Source organism: Callionymus lyra, chromosome 5 (assembly GCF_982586985.1).
Source record: "Callionymus lyra chromosome 5, fCalLyr1.hap1.1, whole genome shotgun sequence".
Classification (NCBI taxonomy): domain Eukaryota; kingdom Metazoa; phylum Chordata; class Actinopteri; order Syngnathiformes; family Callionymidae; genus Callionymus; species Callionymus lyra.
Genome location: NC_141822.1, coordinates 30,245,523 through 30,266,401, shown reverse-complemented (window position 1 = coordinate 30,266,401; position 20,879 = coordinate 30,245,523). Strand labels below are relative to the sequence as shown.

At 37.3% G+C, this 20,879-nt stretch overlaps 2 protein-coding genes across 6 annotated transcripts; both read left to right on the top strand.

The window, feature by feature from the left end:
- The first annotated feature begins 9,449 nt into the window (after window positions 1-9,449).
- On the top strand, window positions 9,450-14,904 carry spp1 (secreted phosphoprotein 1). Of its 3 annotated transcripts, none has more exons than XM_087791897.1 (8): window positions 9,450-9,486; window positions 10,982-11,053; window positions 11,133-11,177; window positions 11,975-12,043; window positions 12,622-12,678; window positions 12,756-12,872; window positions 12,942-13,292; window positions 14,282-14,904. In XM_087791897.1, the coding sequence occupies exons 2-8, from the start codon at window positions 11,000-11,002 to the stop codon at window positions 14,618-14,620; spliced, it is 1,032 nt and encodes a 343-aa protein (XP_087648023.1). In that variant the 5' UTR covers window positions 9,450-9,486; window positions 10,982-10,999; the 3' UTR covers window positions 14,621-14,904. The 3 variants fall into 3 exon arrangements, with proteins under 3 accessions (XP_087648023.1, XP_087648024.1, XP_087648022.1); XM_087791898.1 differs by having other exon boundaries at window positions 12,753-12,872; window positions 12,942-13,286; XM_087791896.1 differs by having other exon boundaries at window positions 12,753-12,872.
- A 2,102-nt stretch (window positions 14,905-17,006) lies between these two features.
- LOC148080272 (uncharacterized) lies at window positions 17,007-19,473 on the top strand. 3 transcript variants are annotated; one of them, XM_087792635.1, is made up of 4 exons: window positions 17,008-17,049; window positions 17,471-17,525; window positions 17,603-17,769; window positions 18,894-19,473. In XM_087792635.1, the coding sequence occupies exons 3-4, from the start codon at window positions 17,609-17,611 to the stop codon at window positions 19,267-19,269; spliced, it is 537 nt and encodes a 178-aa protein (XP_087648761.1). In that variant the 5' UTR covers window positions 17,008-17,049; window positions 17,471-17,525; window positions 17,603-17,608; the 3' UTR covers window positions 19,270-19,473. The 3 variants fall into 3 exon arrangements, with proteins under 3 accessions (XP_087648759.1, XP_087648761.1, XP_087648760.1); XM_087792634.1 differs by having other exon boundaries at window positions 17,037-17,049; window positions 17,606-17,769; XM_087792633.1 differs by having other exon boundaries at window positions 17,007-17,049; window positions 17,471-17,769.
- The last annotated feature ends 1,406 nt before the right edge of the window (window positions 19,474-20,879 follow it).

The following is a 20,879-nucleotide window of genomic DNA, read 5'->3' as shown; positions in this document are numbered from 1 at the left end:
AAAACACAGTTGATTTTCCACTTGATGGAAAACCAAAATGAGCTGCTTTTTCACCCAGTTGTTTATTTCCACAATGACAGTGTGGATTCTATGTGGTCCAGATGAGCAGAGAAGTCAACATCGCTGGTTGTGTGTGGAGAAAGTAAGAAGACTGTAGTTTTGTCTTGACACACAAGTCAAAGATGCATCTTTCACCTATTCTGGAGTTTATTTTCATCCTTGAATCATATACTGAGACTGTTGTGAGGAGGCCTGATACTAGTGTCATGCCTACAGAAATCTATCGTAAAACACGTAGGATCTATGCTACAACATTTTAAAATATCAATTCAGTTTTTAAAGGGCATGATGTGCTGCTAACACTAGCACACCTGGAGGGCAGATGGTTTGGACCAAGGCTGGAAGGTTTCAAAAAATGACAAGAGTGAGATTTTAGTGTCATTTAAAGAAAACTGCCCTTTTTTAATAGTGATTTAAAGACTGATGTCATCACCTTTATGCCAGCTATCATCTTTTTCTTAATAACATATGAATTAAATATGATTTTTTAATTATACGTTTATCTAAAATATGACAAACGAATATCCAATTTCTTTTAAAAGTCTGAATTTAAATGTTATGATATATTGTGGAATAAAAGATAATAGGGATAATTATGGAAGTAAATCAGTCATTGATCGTAACTTGAGTTGTTTATTGATTTAAACCATCCATGACATCTATGACAATGTCATTTATGTGACATAGTGAAAATATAGTGTTTTATTAGCGATTTCTCTAAAAGTCTACATTAAAATGCCATGATATTTTGTAGGATAGTAGTGTAAATGATCTGGAAGGAGTCTGGGCAGTCATTGATAGTAACATAGGATAAATATTTATTTATAGTATCATAAACCTGTCATCTTTGACAATGACATATAGACGACATAACTTAATTATTATTCTTAAATGATCCATTTCTCTTAGATCCTACATTTAAATGTGATAGAGATAGTGGTCAATAACCTATAGAAGACATCTATGGCAGCCATAGAGTGTAACTTAGGGACATTTCTTATTCATCAAATCTTAAACTTGCACTTTTGAAAATCTCACAACCAGCATTTCAATCAGTGACAATCTGGGGAACGCATTTAATACCATCATACCGTGGTGCAAGAACCTTCCAGTCTATTTAATTAAATAGTAGAAAGTTGCAATCAGGAATGACAAAGCTCTTTGTCTTTATTCACTGAGATGATATATTTAAACAGCAGAAAGCTGTCAATATAACAATAACAAGGAGTAGGAGGCACTAATTACGGCATGCACCTTATTTATGATGCCAACAAAACAGTGAACTCATGCAATGCCTTTCCACACACTGCTCTATTTAGTGAGGGATGATTGGTCGGTACAATACTGTATTTAAATGATCTGTATTTTTTTACAATAAGCAGCTGTGATTGGTTGGCTGGGCGGCAAAGCATTTAGGGAGCTGTTAAGGTCATTGTACTGCGAAGGTTGTTGGAGGGCTTGTTACTCATACTGTATGCAATGTTTAGTTGTAAGTTTAAATACATGTTGACAAATACATTGTAAATCCAAACATTTTCCATCTACTTGTCATAATTATTAATAAATGCTTGTTACTTAAAGTATGTATGTTGTTGAGGGTGTTTAACTGTATGAGGATATGCAAAATGTTACTGACAGTTTGGGAAAGGGGTATTAAGGGTGCTAGCAGGGATTATGAGGCCTCAACATGTATTTGAATGGTGAACAATTAAATGGTCACTACTTTGCAATCCATGTATTCAGTTAGTGTGAGATCTATAAACAAGGTCCGTCCAAAATGTAAGTTGAGATTCAGCACAACGATTTTACCTCAGGATTGATGCATCACATAGTTAAAGCCCGGTTTTTGGCTTGGACTCGGACATGTGCCCATATAGGGGCTCTTCCTGTTGCAGTTGAGGGGCCTCTCCTTGAGGACACCAGCATCCCTCGCCTTGGAGTCTGTAATTACCCTTGGATGGACCAGATCATGCTGCAGTCAGCGAGCCACATAAGTGTTACTTCAGTTGGAGAGGAAATGTTCTAAATTAGAGCAGAAACGCATGTGTTTAAACATCAAATTACATGTTGGCAAATGTAAAGGAACACGTCTTTAAACCCATAGACGTATGTGTCTCTAGGATCCACACCAATGTCCACAGGGTCGAGTTCTGTTTGCAAAGTGCAGTAGTATTTATTTTCATAGCTCTCTGAAACTGACTTGGAACATGGCTCATCCTTAACCACTGCCCCCTTTCTTACCAGAACTCATGACAGCATACACTACCCTGGACTACAATCAGCACCTTCCAAGTCACCCAAAATATTCCCAATTACTATGATGATTGTCTTCATTGTAATTTAGCTATAATAAAAAAAACATTATGTTCAATGGACTCCAGCATGAAAGTGATTCTGCTTCTTAGAATTCTAGTTCTCACTTCTCCACCCAGTTTTATATGGACTTGGTGGTTTCTGTCTCCCACACTCGCAGTGCAGAGGTTTGACCCCTAAGCCCAGAGCATTTCAAAACCTCCAGTTTCTTAGATTACTGACCAATGGATGCTTGTCAGAAGGGGGCGCATGTGGATGGAGGTCTATGGATGCAGTGTAACTTCAGGCAAGCATGTGACCTGACGCTGACCTTTCACTGGTTACTTTCCTAACTTGGCAAAGGCTCAGGTCAGTTAAAAAAAAAAACAATTTTTTTTTTAAATCACACACTATATAAAAACCTGCTAAATATGAACACAATTTGAGTTTAAACTGAAAATCATGACCCCATCACATAATCTCGATTAACAACACTGTACTATCCTAGACCCATACCACCAGACCCAACATATCATTGGACAGCAAAAAGGGACTGATCTTCACTGTAAAACAAAGACACTCCACTCTGAATATCAACCAGTCTTAAATTGTTAGCTGACATTTCAAGGTCATCTACTGGTTGCAACATTCAAAATTACGGACTAACACTTTTGTTAGACACACTTTTAGTTAAGGAGTCTTTAAGACAGGGGTTTGAAACGTAATCAGTTTTATATTAACCAGACTGTTTCTAACTGGGAATATTCAATTCCCAACAAAGTCCTCTCCTCTCCTCTTCCATCAGTTTTACTCTTATTGCAAGTCCCTATAGTTCCATATTAGTTTAGCTTAATCACTTATTATAAGTCACCATATCAACATGAACATTGATCTACTTTCAATTGGAGCTAACCCTTTGAAGGGTCATGAGTTTGACACTTTTGCTTAGAGATTAGAGTTCTTTAAATTGTGCCATCATTATTTAAGTAGTTAATTTTTGGGAAATATGCAAAAGTCACAACAGTGGTAGCACATTGCTAATCACTCTAGCGCTAACACTTTGCTAGCCAAGGTGCTAAAATGAGTTAGGAGGTTCCAGTTTCTTCGCCCTCATAATTCAGTCTGAAAATATTATAAAACTTACATATTTAAATATAAGCCTCCAACTGTTTCTAAAATACAATTGTACAATTGTCAATATAAATTGCTATAATCCCTACATCTGTATTATTACTGTTTGCTCATTTTTTTCATTGAAAGGGACATTTGTCAATTTTCTCAAATTAGGAAACGTAAAAAAAAATTCTATATTATGTTTTTGTGGTTAAAACACTCAATATGTGGTATTTATTGTACTGAAGTAACTACTCTGTATAAATTAATGGATATTTTTCTTTTCATCCATGTGCTGGAGTTTCCGAAAATGAAACCATGAAAAATAAGGTAGGGAATTTTCCAAAACAGCTATTTATATTGTATTGAGCTTGCCTCTTCACCACAATGAACACAAACTGAAACTGTTTATGTCATCCATTGTCCACAGCAGCAGCATACACTGTCCACAAAGAATCATCACATAGTCTCAATCATGCCCTTCCCTTCAGTATTTAATGACCTTATGAGTAATGTTCATAAAGCCCTTAAGTGTAGATGGAGAATCAATCTGATGATGAAAAAGATTTAATGAATTAAACCGTTGCCTTTTATTGAGTTTATAACAAACAAGACTTGTTTTCTTTTAAAAGTTACCGTATTGTCCCTCTATTTTTCTAGTCTCTTGGGGGCAGAAATGTCTAGTCCGTCAGAAGTCTGACCACAACATGACCACAGCTGCCCATCCTCAAGGTCCAAAGTGGCTCCACTGACACACCCTCCACCAAATATAGTATATACAGAGGCGGTCGTGTAGGACGTAGGCAGTTGCTGGATAACTCAATAATACATAAACTTGAGAAAACACAAAAGGTGTGAACGATTTTCCATAAAGAATGACAGCAGTCAAACATTTTAATATATTATTAGTGTTGTAAAGTTGAAATCATTCGACATTTTTAATAGACAAAATAGTGATTTTATTTATAATGCAGACATTATACCGACCACTGACTTTGAACCATCAACAACTAAAAATATTGTGTCCACAGCACTGTTTTTCACTAAAAGGGATTTAGGATTGTACATGTTAGTCACTGGGCATATAATTGTACGTCAAAACATGTCCAACATTTAGTCATCATAGTGAAGACTTCCAGTAAAAAGTTTGATTCAGCAGAATTTGGCACCAAGTTATCGTAAATGACAAACATGTCTTTCCCAAGTTACTCATGTCAAGTATTTTTTGAGCAGCATGTGATCATGTCATGCCCTGGTCCTGTGACACAATTATTTCAACAAAGATAAACACTTTGTTTGTCATTTTAGAAGGTTTTATTGTATTGTATTCAGTTTGATATACTATCCTCTCAATTATAAACAAAAGAAAATTCATGTATATTCTTGGATTCTGGAGCTTTCTTGCATAACTAAGCCAACTCTGTGGCATTGGTCAGGGGTCAAGGTTTTGTGCTACGAGGTGCTTGTAGTCTGGTCCATTAACTGGTCTTGATTTGACAACACAATAGAGGACCGTGAAAGGGACTTGGGGACTTTATGTATTACTATTAAAGTTTGGTTGAAGTTATATTCTTTATAATGACAATGGGTTTATTACTTACTTTTCCTTATGTTATTTTAGGGAGATTTATTAAAGCTACTCTACGCCCGATAGGAGCAGTTGCTATTCAAAGCAGGCAATAATTCCTCACCTAATTGTTGTTCTTGTTAAATTGAAATATATAAAACAAAATATTTAGTTATTAAGAATAGATGCAGTTTTGTTTTATCTTATTTACTTTTGTAACTTGTGTTGTTGGTCCATCATCTGTCAAGAAAAGAACGTCCCTAAGAGCGAAGCTGGTGGGAATACAATCGTTGATTTTTACAAAAACGGGCTCTGTTGATAGTAGATTAGGGATCATTGTAACACATTGTAAAAGGGAAACTAATGTCAAGACACAACTCAATTACTGTACTCACATGTTACATATGTTGAAGTCTTCCTCTCCAAGATGCAGTAGGTTTCTCGTCATGATGATGTTTTCAAGTTATTCTTTTTTCAAAGTTCTCTCCCTTCTGACATCTCAGAGAACAAGAGTTTACTCCATTATAACGTAATAATGGCTTCACTCCTCCTGCAGCCAGCTGTAATCACGCCTGCTTTGTTTATACAACGTGTCCCATGGAGGTGGAGACTTCTGGGATTGATTACGCATGGTGAAGAACTAACATGTTTCACCAATAACAGCACAGTGAGTGTAGTTATAATAAACATGAAGAAAAACAAAGTGTTTTCAGTGGGCGGGGCTTAAGTACATTTTCTAATGTAAATATTTCAATAAAGAGAGTTTTGTCCAAACAGACACATACTTATGGGTACAATAGAGGTCCAAGATCAGTTTAAGACACATAACACCTTAGTTGCTCTTTAAAGACGTAGGAAAATTATAATATGGTCAAATAAAAGCATGTTCATTTTGCACTGTATTACAAAATAAAACAACCATACGTGCTATGAAAGCTTATGGATTTATGTTGAGTTTCCGGTCAAAGTGTCGATGTCAGGGTGTTTCCTTCTCTCCCTCTCATTAATGGCAGAGTGGGTGTCTGGAGGGTGGTGCTGCCAGGAATGATGGGAAAATGTCCCCGCATGTTAACTGTACACTCACCACAGTGACAAGAGACCAACTTTTACACTGCATAATGTAGCAGTAAAAACAACACATCAGAAGCATGACAAGTGTCTGACTGGAGAAAACCTTCCAAGATTCAGCAGGTTTTTAAGTCACTGAGGACATTGTTGCGGTGTTATGGTGCAAAGGTTGACCGAAGGTTTGAGTTGTATAGACTTCTGTGGCAGGGATGTGGAGAACAGTAGGAGGGAGGGATTGAAGATCGGTCTTGGAGATCTGAGTGGGTCAAAAATAAAGGTATGGTTGCAAACATCTGGCTTCTTCTTTTCAATCATGGTTGAGGATCTACGTCTCTTTTCCTTGTTCCAAGGCAAGAGTGGGATTTTGTAATACATTTGCATAGAAAGAAATTAAGACCAAATATGTTTTAAAATAAACTGAAATGATTGATGATGGATTAATAATGAATTCATGATACATATACCACTTTTCTTGTTACATCTATAAATACATTCAGTGGTGATAGCTACTTAAATGCTCTTGATCTTTTACCAACTCACTCTGTTTTACTTTTATTATCTATTAAAATTTCCCATGAGGTTTTCCAATAAACACTTTGTTTTACTTGTAACGTTTGGAAGTGAGTTTTAGAAGACGTTGTACCAGACATCTTCACAGCAGTAAAACAAAAAGAAAAAAAAGGAAAATAACAACACAAAAGTACAAATGTATCATCAAGAGTGTCTAAGTGTTAACTGTGCTAACCCTTGAAACTATAGGAGCATGTTGTATATTTTTGTATTTTCCCACCATATTTGTTCTGCAATAAAGAAGACTGAACATTTTATACACCAATGTTTAGTTCACCCAAAAATATATTTAAAGATAAAAACATTTTAAGATAAATATGTTGGGGATATAATTGAGAGTCTATATACTTTTCTATAAAACACACTCAGACAATAAGAAACGTCACAAATAGTTATAAGGGATAGGGAATGGTGGTAATCTCAATAATCTATCTGAACGCAACCTTTGCAAAAAAGAGTTCTGTTTTTCTCAGAACACCTACAATTCTGTGACCAGGACAGATCTTTAAATTATCCAGAGCTGGCAAATTGGACGCAGATCTGTTTCACATTTCCTTTTGTTTAGTTACTTAGCGCTGAAGTGACATCACAACCACATGAGGTAACGTGGATATAACACGATGAGTGGGCATTTTAATATCCTGCTGCCCGTCTGCTCATGTGCTGCACTATTTTAAGATGTACTAAACTTAAATAGGCCGTCTCGAGACGTCTTGTTTTTATTCCTAGCATGAGTCGCTATCGTCAACAACGGTGCAGAATATTATATAATCGTCTTGGGGACGAGTTATGCAGCTGTTTAAGGTACTGTTGGATTTGATAGTAAGAAGGATTCATGACACTTCAAACTTGTTTAAATGTAGCTGGTTTGACAGTAAAGGGAGCAAAAAGAAAGGTGTGTTTTTCATTCACTTTTTTATCCATTTTTAAAGGTAATATGTGAATCAAACTCACACTTGATAAAGCTTATTATTGGAGCGAGAGTTGGGAGGACACCCTGGAAAGCTAAAAAATCCATCACATGGCTTGATTTTCTGGAGCTCCTGTTGTGTTATCAGTTTTATCTTGCCCTTTAAAGTATATACTTTATTTAATATTGTTTTGATTGTTTAAGCGCTTTGTGACCCTGGTCTGGAAAAGTGCTATATAAATAAAAATTACTTACTTATTTACTTACTTACAGTTTTAGAAGGACAACAACTCAACATATACATCCAGAGAAAATCTAGAGTCACAGACTAAGCATATTTGCATATTTTTGGAATGTAGGAAGAAAACCAGAGTGGATTAATAATCCTATGTATGTTTTTTGGAAAACTGTATGTGAACCCAACCACACATGGGAAGAACATACACACTACACACAGAAAGGCCACAGGTTGCCTTAAGATGGGTTTAAACCCACAACCTTTTGCTATGAATTGGTTTCACCTACCGATAAGCCACTGTGTGCCCCAGCAGAAAATACATTTCTTTAATTTATTGTTTATACTATAATAACTTATTGTTACATTGTACAGTTCGAAAGGGCAATTGAAACACTTCTTATTCCAACTTGATCAAAACAACTCTTCCTATGTTCTTCCTTCTGAAGATATGCGTTCATGATTAATTTTTCTGTCGAGGCATGTCTAGACCTATGAAATATGAAAATAAGTAGGTGCATGTAGTAGAGAGAGTGTGTTTTCTGACATATATCATCGCTAAAATGCATCAACACTCAGACACAGACAGTTGAGCATAATTGTTTAAAGTATTTTGGCGATTATGTAAGACTCAGGAACGTCTACAGGACTAGTGAAGGTATGTCTGACTGAAAACATACCTTCACATTCCTCCAACTCTTTGTCATTAAAGGCTTTGTTTTAAACAATACAAGTACTTTCACAATCTATTTCGTTTACAGATGAAAGAGAAGCAGGATTACGTCCCAAGTTTCCCAGAGCATTTGTCAGATGCCTTCTCTATATGTGAACTGCACTGTTATGTATATTCTCACCACAGTAAAGAGTGTCATGACCACGCTGGGATCAACATTTTCCCTTCAGTATAATTTTAACAAGTCGTTTTGAGCTTCTTCTGCTTTTATTGTCAAAGTCAACAAAAGGTGCTCTTTCAAGAAAAGCCTTGTGTGGAAATAAACGCTTCAGGATAAAGTTTACATTTATGTGTTTTCCTGACAATAACCGTGGCAGCTCGGGTCGACTGCAACACTCCTTTATGTGACTGTGGGCCACATGATGAGCGTGTTGTGGCCGTGTTTCATTTGTTCCCTGTGTTATTTGTTGCAACACTTCATCACTACCTCAGAAAAGAAACGAGAACCCCGCGCAAACATCCCCCACCCTGTCATGGCTGAGTGTAACACACATTTGTCTGGTTTGACAGACAAATTCTCAATTATCCGCAAAAACCACCGTGAGTCGATCATCTTCTGTCTGACAGGAAGTTGAATCACAGTCATCGGGGCTGATGTTCCCAGAGCAAGTCACTGCACGTCCTTAAATTAACTTGTGTGTTTCTGTGTGTGTGTGAGAGATGTTGTTGGATTTCTTTTTGCTTTTAGAGGTTCTGTCTGGGGTTTAATTGTCTGTCTGTGTGCATGCAGTTGTGCACTTGTGTGCACGCTAACCGCCAGAAGACTGGAGTAGAGGAGGAAAGTTTGACCACAGTGTGGTTAACCTAATGGCATCTAGTGCTCTGTTGTGATTGGCTGAAGACCCAAACTGGAGACTTTATAAGCCAACTTGGGCAAGAGTCTGAACAACTGAACAAAGAAGAAGAGGACACATTACTTCTGCTCTTGCAACAATAAGGTCAGTATATGTTTGTTTTATTTCACTAAATGTTTAATGAACCGTTTTGATTGACAAACTTGCATATGGAACCTAAAACCTTTTGATTTGTATTAAAAACAAAACATTAAATTGAAAATATTTGATATACAAGATTTTTTATTTATTTTATTAGTAGCCACATTGTTTTCTATACGGCTGTTGTGCTCACATTAAGTAAGTAAGGAAGTAAGTAATTTTTATTTGTATAGCGCTTTTCCAGACCAGGGTCACAAAGCGCTTAAACAATCAAAACAATACTCAATAAAGCATATACTTTAAAGGGCCATATAAAACTGATAACACAACAGGAGTATTAACCTATTTTACCGGTCAAATCACCAACATGTATGTCTTTTTTGCAACTTTATTCAGACATTATTTTACAAAAATACATCCTTAATGGGTTCTTTGGCTGACTGAACAACATTTGTTTCATAAATATAAGTAACGGTTAGTTCTGAAGCATATACAATGATTGATTTAAAAAAAAAACAATTCAAGCTGAACTTTTGTTGCTTTATCATTTTAATCCGATGTAACATTCCATGAAGACACCTGTGACAAAGACCATGGGTGTGTCCTTGATGAGTAGACTTCTTCCCGTGATTCATATCACCATCATGCTTTACGGAAAATTCCTTAGACATATATTGGCGAATACTGGTGCCTCCAGGTCTTCATGTACTTCTGTGGCTTTAAAGTGGAGACAGCATCTTGGGTGGTCAATGTTCCCACAGATGAGGAGGTGTTCTACAGACAAGTGGAAGTTGCATTTGCTAATGTCAATGAATGAGTACAGAAAGTGGTCAGCATATAAATACTAGAGAGGCCTCTTCAAGACTGGCACCGATGTAAAGTGTGTCCTCTTATGAAGACTTCTAGAAGACATTTAACATGTGTTTCTATCCAGCAAATATTTTAACTAAATTATCAAGGTTAACATTATTATTCCTTCATTATTTTTTAATCTAAATGATACATGACTTTTTATTTAGTTTAAATTTCAATACTACGTAATGCTTAGTCTCATTGATGTCAGATTAATTAAATCTATTATTCTTATGCACAGGTTGGTCATGTTTATATGAGCTAATCCTTCCTTTAATTGTTCAATTTCCTTTCTAATTGGATGTCTCTACTCTGCTAATGATCTACCAACTTTATGTTCAGCTAATCATCCGCTTTACTCCTATGCATTTGAATCAGCCTATGACACCGAAAAAGAAGGATTTAAATATACATACATTTTTAAATATACAGTCTCTCTAAAGACTGTGATTTGCGATGTAATGACAGAGAGGCCACGGCAGCCATGTTGATTTGGGTTCACCATCCTCCAATGGGCGTTCCACTTGGTCCAGTTTCATTTATAAATAGTTCATTTTCAGTCAGATTGAATTTCCTGTCAGTGTTTTGACTTTGTGTGTTTGTTTGGCAGCAGATTTAACCCAAACCCTTCCCTTTGTATATGCAGACACACAACTGTGACGCCATGAAAGTGCTAGTGGTTTTCGTGCTACTTTTCGGTGTGGCTCTCAGTCGACCGGTAAGCCTGCCACCTCTTTGGGTCGTCGAAAACAAATTCAGTGTCTGTGCTGAATGAGTGTTTGCTTTTCTTCTTGCAGGCCAAATCGTACTCAAACAGCAATTCAGACAGTTCGGAAGAAGTGGTGAGTTTGTGGGCGGACAGACGGACCAAAGACGGCAGCATTAAACGCCACCTCAGTTGTGTTTACCAGAGCGCCAAACACCTTATTTTACATGATCACACAGCAAAGTAACCACCAGAAGGCTTGAAAATGCCATTAAGATCTTGGACAACGTTGGCTCGGGGGCTACTTGAGGCCCTATGCCTGTAGTCTTTCTTGGTTTAAAACTCTTTATCATTTTATATTCTGACCATTTTAGATTTGAATTGTGATATAACTCTGTCCTGTAGAAAATTAGCAATCTATAATTTTGTTAACAATATTTAAACTTTAAATCTGTAAAAACAGACAGTACATATATCTTAAATTGTGCCTTCTTTTCCATTTACTTTTCCATAATTCAAATTAATTTTTCATCCTATACAAACTTTTTTCCACATAATTACAATTGTTCCTTTGAATTTACTTTTAGAAATCTTATTTTACAACAATAGAGTAAATAATATAAATAAAATAATATATTATAATTATTTTTTACATTTAATGCACAAATATTTCCTACTTTAACACAAATCCAAAAGTTTTTCAAATTATGTTGTGCCTTGTTAAATGATTCTTCGTAAGGTCTTGTACAGATTGTCTTTTTTTAAATGTATCTAAATACCTAAACATGTTTTTGATTTGTTGAGAAATGTACAATGTGTCCTCTGCTAAAATGAATCACCTGTTCTATAGTGATCATATACCACTAACTCTTGTGTATTAAGTGCAGTGTATTAATCTGTAGAAAGAGTCACAAAGTCTTATTTTGTCCACAGGTAAGAAGACCAACATCTTCACTCACGAAAAGTTCAATTTTCCCTCAAATTAATGTAGCTCTTGATCAGGTAAGTGATTAACACTATGTAAAATTACTAACTTAGTCAACGGGTCAAGGTTAAATCTAAATATTAAATCTAGATACCAGATGTAAAAATTAGTATAAAAATATGAGTGTATCACAATAAATGTCTTTATTTATTTTTGTTGTAGAATAAAAAGTCGTAGGAAAAAGAGGAGTCTTTTTTTTTTTTATAATAATGAACTGTATTTAAAAAAGGAGCATGGGTATAAGTAGAAAATAAGAATAAAAAACATCTCAATCATAAATAAATCAATATGTTTGCTATTCTTATTATAAAAAAAACAGTTTTACATTGTTACTCCAACAATAAAGAAATATCAGTATTGGTCCTAAATAAGTGAGGAATACATAAACTAAAAAAACAACAAAGTGAAACTTATAATAATACTTACTTACTAAATCAATAAATAGATGTATCAGTTTTATATTCACTGCTTATGACTGCTCTAAAAAGACATGTTTAATCAAACTGCTACAATTGAAGACAATTTAAAGCAGACAAAAGTGTGGACTAAAAAAAAAATCATGTACTTACTAACCGTGTCAACAAACCTTCCACAGCTGTTCAAGGCTGCTGCAGCCTCGGAGGAGATCACAGAGGCAACAGACGGAGACAATGTAAGACCTGCGAGATCAAATGTTAGGACTGATGCTAACTAGCTGACGTTTTCATCTTGTGGGTGTTTTGCCAGAAGCAAGAAGAAGCAGCTGCTGAAGATGGAACCGATGGAAACTCAGACACAAATGCAACCTCAGAGTCTGAGAGTGAAGACAGCGAGGATGATGATGATGATACGGAAGAAGAAGAAAGCGTGAGTTAAAAGGTTTTGATGTTGTTAAATGAATCTGAAAAAACAACGGTTTCCAACATTATCCTTCAGGAGGAAGAAGAGGAAGAAGAGGACGACTCCAGCAACAGCTCTGAGTCTGGCGAGGCCACCACCGAGTCCCCGGCTACTGAGACTCCGGTCATGGTCACAGAGGAGCCATTCATTGAGACCACCATCGAGCCCATCATGCCCACGATCATCACCGACCAGGACCAGGGCCGCGGGGACAGTCTAGGAGGTTACCCAAGTGACTACAAGTCCATCTACGAGGAGGACAAGTCCTACAACAAGGTCCCGTACCCCTACAAGTCCTACGAGTACGTGGACGAGGGCAAGAAGACGACCTACGACACCATTCATGGCAACGAGGTGGAGAAGTCTATGACGGTGTATAAGGTACAGGTCAGTGCTGGCTTTAACCAGTGTTAGTTGAACATTTATGGTTTAATCATTGAAAATTTGTAGGGTAGAAGCGATTAGGATGCTTGAGGATTTGGGCAGGGAAATAAAAAGTGTAAATAAATGACAGCTGGAGATAGGAAGAGACAGGACCTTAGAAACAAAATAAAATAACTAGGGTTGAGAGAAAATATCGAAACTGCGATATTTCACGACCATTTTTCACAATAGTGTATCGATCTTTAACAGCACTACATCAATTGTTTCTTAATTTAAAACTTTTTTATTGGCTTTTAAATCAAAAATTTACCAACAACATATTTTTTATGGCTAATTAAATAAAGTGTGTGTAAAAAAGGAATTCTATTTTTTATTTTTTACCGCTTACATGCAAATATTCAAAGCATTTCTTCAATTTTGTGTTGAAATTAAACTTCAGGCGGCTGGCTGGGAGTAGTCATAGTGTCCACTGTAGCTAAAGAAGAAAAAAAATCCCAGTTACTGGCATACTGAGGACGAGAGGATACTATAGTATCTTTTAAAGCTGATGTTTTGACTTTTTTTGGCTTCAAAATGCTTTTCAAAAGGAAAGCAGTTACGACTTTGTCAAAAGTTGAAGATGCATCTGTTAACACCAAAGTCGAGTACTCGGGCGAGACCACAAATATAACGACGTTCATCAGTATCACAATATATCACAATATATGGTTTTGTTGCCCCGGTATCTTGATATGAATTGTATCACCAGATTCTTGCCAATACTAAAAATGCAACCTAGAAATAAAACCCCGAAACAAAATAAGTAAACCCGATAGATTGATAGTATTAAATATTCCACAATAAAGTTCAAACTAAAATATGACAAATGTTCCCTGTGCTTCAGTAGAATTTTGATCGCTCACCTAGGACAATACTTTTTAACTGTTGGAGTCGTTTACAACATCCTTTACAGATTTAAATAGTGTTTACAAGCTTCTTTATTTGTTTTCTAGGCTCTCCAGGTCCATCACGACTACCTGGAGGAAGACACGAGCACTCCCGAGGTGGACAGTCAGACTTTGGATACCGCCGCTCCAGAGGAACCTGAACCCCGTCAGGCCTCTGTCCCAGCAGAAGAGGAGGACAAGAGTACGGCCGGCGACAGCATCACACCAGAAGAAGAAGAAGAAGAGAGCGCCAGCGCCAGCCAGGATGACGAGGGCGACGAGAGCCAGAGCACTGAGGGCTCTGACCAATCGGATGAAAGTGACAGCGACGAGAGCGACTCGGACGAGCAGGGGGCGGGACCTGACACCTCCACCGACATGCCAGTCGTCATCACAGCCAAGTGAACCAGCTAACATCTGACAAGATCACTCTCAGGAGCAGAACTTTCCCCATAACTCGTCACATAGCACAGGATCTGCAACTCTGTTCTGCTGATTTAAACCCTTATTATTACAGATTGTATTTATAGAAATAATAAGCTCGTATGATTCAGTCAACATTGTTTTCTCGGCTGTCAACGCGGGAGAACGCTTTAGTCAGACATTCAACTCCTTCTGTGCTGCTGCGAGAGCAATTTTTAAAACTCACTTTAAACCACAAGGCCAGACTTTCCAGAGCTGTGGGTTAAAATTATACATCCATCTGTATCATTTGCACATTTACCCAATTCTTGTTAACATGATTGTGAGAGTATGTACCATTTTGAGACAATAAAATATCTTTTACATAAAAAGAGAAGTTTTCAAGGTTTGTGAAACTTACAAAACGTCAGCTTCAAACCCACAACGTTTTTCAAAATACCTAAACCACTTTACCCTTGGGTTACCTCAGGGTCAATGTGACCCGAAGGCTCTAAAACAAAAGTGTTTGTGGTATCCCTTGTTTTGTCTCAGAGTCAAGGTAATCAACCTCCACCACTGCATATGTATTTCTGGAAGCCATAGAGGTCGTTTATCTGGACACAGAGACACCACAAAGGATAAATCATATACTCCAAGGCACATATAAAAAAAAAGCTGTCCTTGAACATTTTTATTTTTTCTTGTGCGTCATTCGATTGGTTGTGAATGGAGGTCATTACTGCTGATGTTTCTTTTCCCATTTCACAAACACTCTCCCGCCCCGAGACAATTGAATACTAAAAAGGTGAAATTGCCGACACTAGTCGAGACAAGGGTCATCGGGGGTTGTGTGGTAAGTATTTGGGCTCAATCAGAAATGACATCGATGCCTGATAAGGATTGATGAGACGTGTTCTTGAGTCTCCTTCTTCCTTCTTCATCTGATTGCAGCTAATGGCAGCGACGTGGGTGAGATGGCGACAGATATCTCTTAGAAGAGCTCGTCTCTGATGAGAACAGAAACATTGAAACCCTTGTGTTGATTCAACAACGCTTTTTTCGATCGGCTGCTGTGTGGCAAATATTTAGTCTTCCTTTTCAGATTTAACTGGTTTTTCAACACATACTGTCAATAATTAAGTTCAACAATAAGGTTCTGTTGATATAAACTATTTTAGATAGACACTATATAGTGTTAAATCATCTTTATCATCCTGATTCTTAGTTACTTACCGCTGCCATGCGGCAAAACATTATATTTTAAAAACTTAAATGGCCTACTTTGAGAAAACCAACTGCAGCAAGTGCATGAATCCAGTTAAATACTGAAAAAAACTCCTTGTAGATTTTCTCTTTAAGAAAATATGGCCTGACTTCTAATGGTCAGAAAATGAGTGCTGATATGTGATAATGTTGCCACTATCACTGCACAAAAGAGTCAGTAAATATATATATATAATACTGTCGTGACTATATGATGCTGTTCCAGCGGTTACCCAGGTTAGAATCTTAAACTAGTAAATAGTTACTCAAGCGAGAGGTAAAACATTAGCTAAGGATATAAAACATAAATGAACCATGAAATCGTTGCCAAAACAAATCATCTGAATATCTCAAACCAATGTAAGGTGAAAAAACGAAACTACTGTATATGTAACTGCAGGAAATGGCTAAAAGTTGAACCATCTATTGTCGAACATGCTGATTCGATCATTACATTCTTATCAACTCGTCAAATGTTATCAAGTGAAATCAACCGTGATGAAGAGGCAGAGAAACGACAAGAGTCCAACTGTAAGCACACTTCACTTCCTTGAAGATGACGGTTAGTGATGGTACCAAAGCGGTGAAGAGCTCTTCTTCATGTCCACCACGAACTCCTTCGTCTCTTTCGATGAGTCATCTCTATTCGCACCTGTTGCCATCATCGAGAACGACTTGATAAACAAGCGATCTCAAATGAGCACACGTCACCACCTCAAAGATTATTTACGTGACCAAGCATCAGACTTTTAAAGCAAATCTGAAAACTTAAATAAACTACGTCTCTTTGTTGGACAAAGATAGATAATCAAGCCTGAACATAACCATTAGCTCAACAAATAACAAACCAGGGCACATGGGACATGCAGGTACTAAAAACTGTTAAAATCCAGATCAATTCTATCCAGATTTCATTTTTTGAACAACTTCAGTCGGATTCAGGCCTAAGTCAAAACTTTACTTTACTGGTAAGCATGATCAATAACTCTTATTTCATCTGTATATTTGTGTGTATGTGATTAAATCTGAGAAGTTTCCTCAAATAAGAATCCCCTGCCTGGAGCCGTTTCCTGTAACCATGGTGATAGGAAGTGAGTTCGGGAAGTCTTCGCATTTCCTGTCCCATTTGCGACTCAGGCCACTTCATTCTGGTCCTGGCCAGTGCAACTGTAAGTAGACTTTTTTGTGTTCATTAATGCATAAGAGAGGAGAAAAATGGTTGTATTTATACGTACAGAAACGTCTAGATATTGTCTGGTTGATAAACATAAATCTTTATTACATCAATGTTTAGAACTGTTCTGATTTGTGTGTAGATTTTCCAAGCAGTGTCAGAAAATGACTGATTTGTAATTATTGATTAATGGTTTTCAACCCTTTTTATCAGTTTATCAATTTGATTTCCCTGGAGTTCCTCTAGAAATGACAGCAGATTGGGAATGTCACTATTAAACACTAGGTATAACTCTGAGTTAAGAGTGATTATTAATGTCAAAGCTAGTCTATAGTAACCATAGTTTAATTGAGTGTCAATTTTTCCTTTTTTTTGTTCACTTTTCTCGACTAAATGCAGTTTTCTTTCCACCACAGAATCTCCTCAACCTCTAGTTGAAGCCGCAGGAGTCAAGATGCAGCTCTTGTTGGAGTATGACTTTGAATTCTCCTACCTTCTGTTCTAACACTTCATTAGCATCAGCGCTGTATTCAACATCCCTATCAAAGCAGGTGATGACGTCTGCCGACATTTCCCCCACGCTAACTCCGCCCAAGTCATGCAGCCCCGTGGAGCCTGACTGGAGCTTAGATACACGCTTGCTGATGCTGCTGGTGATGCTGGCAGCATTTGTCTTCTTGCTGCTGCTCTACAGACTCTTGCAGCTGAGACACAGGTGAAGGGAAATACTTTCTTTAGAAACAGAAATAACTCAAGGTCACATCATTCATTTGTGATTGACTGATAACATGTCACTCATTTTCTACTCGCCGTCTAGTTGACTCAGAGGTGGGAGACTTTTAGAGTTCCAGGGGATTTTCGTGCAGCACTGCATGTCCGTATAATGCATGCATGGCCAAAATTAAACACTTAAAAACAGAGACACTGGGATCTTCCACTACAAACGAGCTGAAAATATAAACTTATTTAAGTTTATTTAAGACATTCCTCTTGTCGAGGCTACAAAAGGCCTTTTTGGGCAAAGAAAAATGAGCGTGTTAATCATCATATGAACATACATTCCTGCCTTTCAATCCAAAAAGACACGGATTACTCCGAAATTAATCTCAACTCTTGGTCAACAGGGTGAGTAGAAAATGATTGAAATTTGACTTTTTGTCTGAACTATACATTCAAGCTGGGATAGGCTCAATTTATCATACATATTTATCTATAAATGGTAAATGTCCTTCAAAATTTGGGGGGCAAGTAGCATTTGTAATTCAGAGGTTCAACCCCAACGTCTTTTCATGGCTCTCTTTCGCAGGACACAGAGAGGGATGATTAAAATAGAATGATTGTACCTCTTTAAGTAGTCAGTTTTAGATCATTTAGTTCATTATCAGGAAGCGGAATTTCAGTGTTCAAAAGTCCATCCAGCCTTTATTCTGGGCTAATAAGCTTCTGTTTGGCTACTTTAACAAGTCAACAGGAATCAGGGAGGAGAAATTTTATTATTTTGGTAAAAAAAAAAAATCCTCTTTGTTCATGTCATTTATTTTCCTTAACCCTTGTCTTATCTCAGGGTCAAGATGATCCGAAGGCCCGAAAACAAATGTGTTTGTGTTATCCCTTGTGTAGCCTCTGAGTCATGATGAACGACCTCCACCACTGCATTTGTATTCATGGAAGCCATGTAGGTTGTTCACCTTGACCCAGAGACAACACAAGGGATAACTCAAAAACGTTTTTTTCCCGGGCCTTCTGGTCATCAAGATCCCGAGATAACAAAAGGGTTAAGTAAGTAATGTGACAGTGTTTTTTTCAAAGTGTTTTTTCAGTCTGTTTTTTGATCTGCAGGTTGAGCTTGCTGAGTGCCAGGAATGCACTGGAGTACTACAGCTGTTATCGCTCGGCCACCTACACTCCCAAACACTGCAGGTCGTGTGACGACCTCTCGGACAAGAAGAATACTGCCAATCAAAAGATTCCTTGTGTTCAAAACGACACAGCACCTCTCCTGCCTACTCCTCCAGTGCTTCCTCCTCCACCCCTACCTCCTTCCAGCCAGTCCCTTCCTCTACGGGCCCTCCCCTTGCCAGTTGCCAGCACCCCCAGTGCGAGCCCCCACCTGTCATGGACACCACGCTCAGATGTGGAAATTTACTCTCAGGTCGGAGCTTTCAGGTCGTCCAGCGGGTCGCGGGTCATTTGGTTTGAGCATGCATCTCTTTGACTTCATCACTTGCTGACTGCAACTGTTTATTGTTCCCTAAATATATTCTCATGACTCCTCACTTGTTTGTTGTACAAGATACTAGTGCATGAAGAAGTTTTTCCTCACTTGTGACACTTAAATGTTAAGTGCTGGATTTATGAATAGAAGGTTTCATACAACAATCTTGAAAAAAAAAAAAAAAAAAAAAAAAAAAAAAGAATTTACGAGATCGATGTAATGACAGTGGCATAGATCTGCTATAAATAACAAAAATCCAATTTTGCAGCTGCATGGTTTCAGCATCAAAGTCCTCCACTGTTAATGGTGTAGATCTGATATATTTAATAGTTTATATTAGCCAGACCCTATGTGGAATCAATTGTTTTTTTTCCATAAACAATCCAGACTTTATGGTCTGCTGGGGAGATTAGAAGCCAAAAGGAAAACAGAAAGCTTTTAACTGAGCTGTTCAACCTTCCCTGGACAAACAGGACCACAGATACTGTCAGGTTCCAGTTGTAGGAAGAATATATTAAGTGTTCTAGACAAATCTACTCACCCATGCAGCAACCTGCTAGGTTACTGTTATTAGATGTATAAGAATCGGGACTAAATGATTTAAAATTAATTTAATAAACAAAAAACAGCATGCTGTGGAAAGATAGAGCTTTGACCTCCTCACAAAAAATATTCTGCTGCTCACATTTATTTAACTACTATACAGAAAGAAGTCAACCGAATGATGACAAATGAATGCTCTATAGTTTTGTTGGTAATTATATAAGATACATGTCACAAAGTTAAGCATAATCTCAAAATGACCATTTTAAAATACTATTCTTCTGGCAATGAATATATACTGATATCGCAGTCGTCCTGCTGTAGGAGAGATCTGAGCCCAAAGCATATCGTGTGATGATGTAGGCAGCTGCGAGCCCCCCATTCACACCCATACCCCGGACCACAGCCTGCCTTTCATCAGGTAATTGCTCCTTCTACTGTTGGAGTTCACGCCCCCCATATGTAGCTATGGTGACTCCCACTCCAGCATCCATCTGCAGCTCTTCACTGCCTTTTTAAGTTCGGCTTATATGTTAGGAGTCTGCGTTTCATGGAGAGGAGGAATCATGTCATATATATACACAAGTTTAAGACTGTAACATTTGAGGTATGTGGAATTAGATGTGTGATTCTTCCCTCTGCAGAATATAACAACAATGAGAAGGCTAGCTATTTTTTCGGTAACTGGGAAGTTAAATAAATGTAAATGACTAAAAATTAAAGTGTACAACCATGAAATTGAAAGTGTAAAACAACCCCGCATAAGATCTTTTAACAACAACCAAAATATTAATTTACAGCCAATGTCTCCTTGTTCTGTTAAATTACTGCTAATAGATCAAAATCCAAACTTCGTTGCAAGAGAATCAATTTATTTTGGAAAATTAATTCATGTATAATTAATACTTTTTCTTTCTTTCTTTTTTTTTTGTTCTTTTTTTTACAATTCTGCAGTATTTTGACTTTAAACTGTTGTTGTCAGTTATACAAATAAATGTGACAGTGCTCAGTGCTATGGAAGCAGCCCTCGATTGATCCTTGACTTTGATCCTTGACTTTCCTTCACT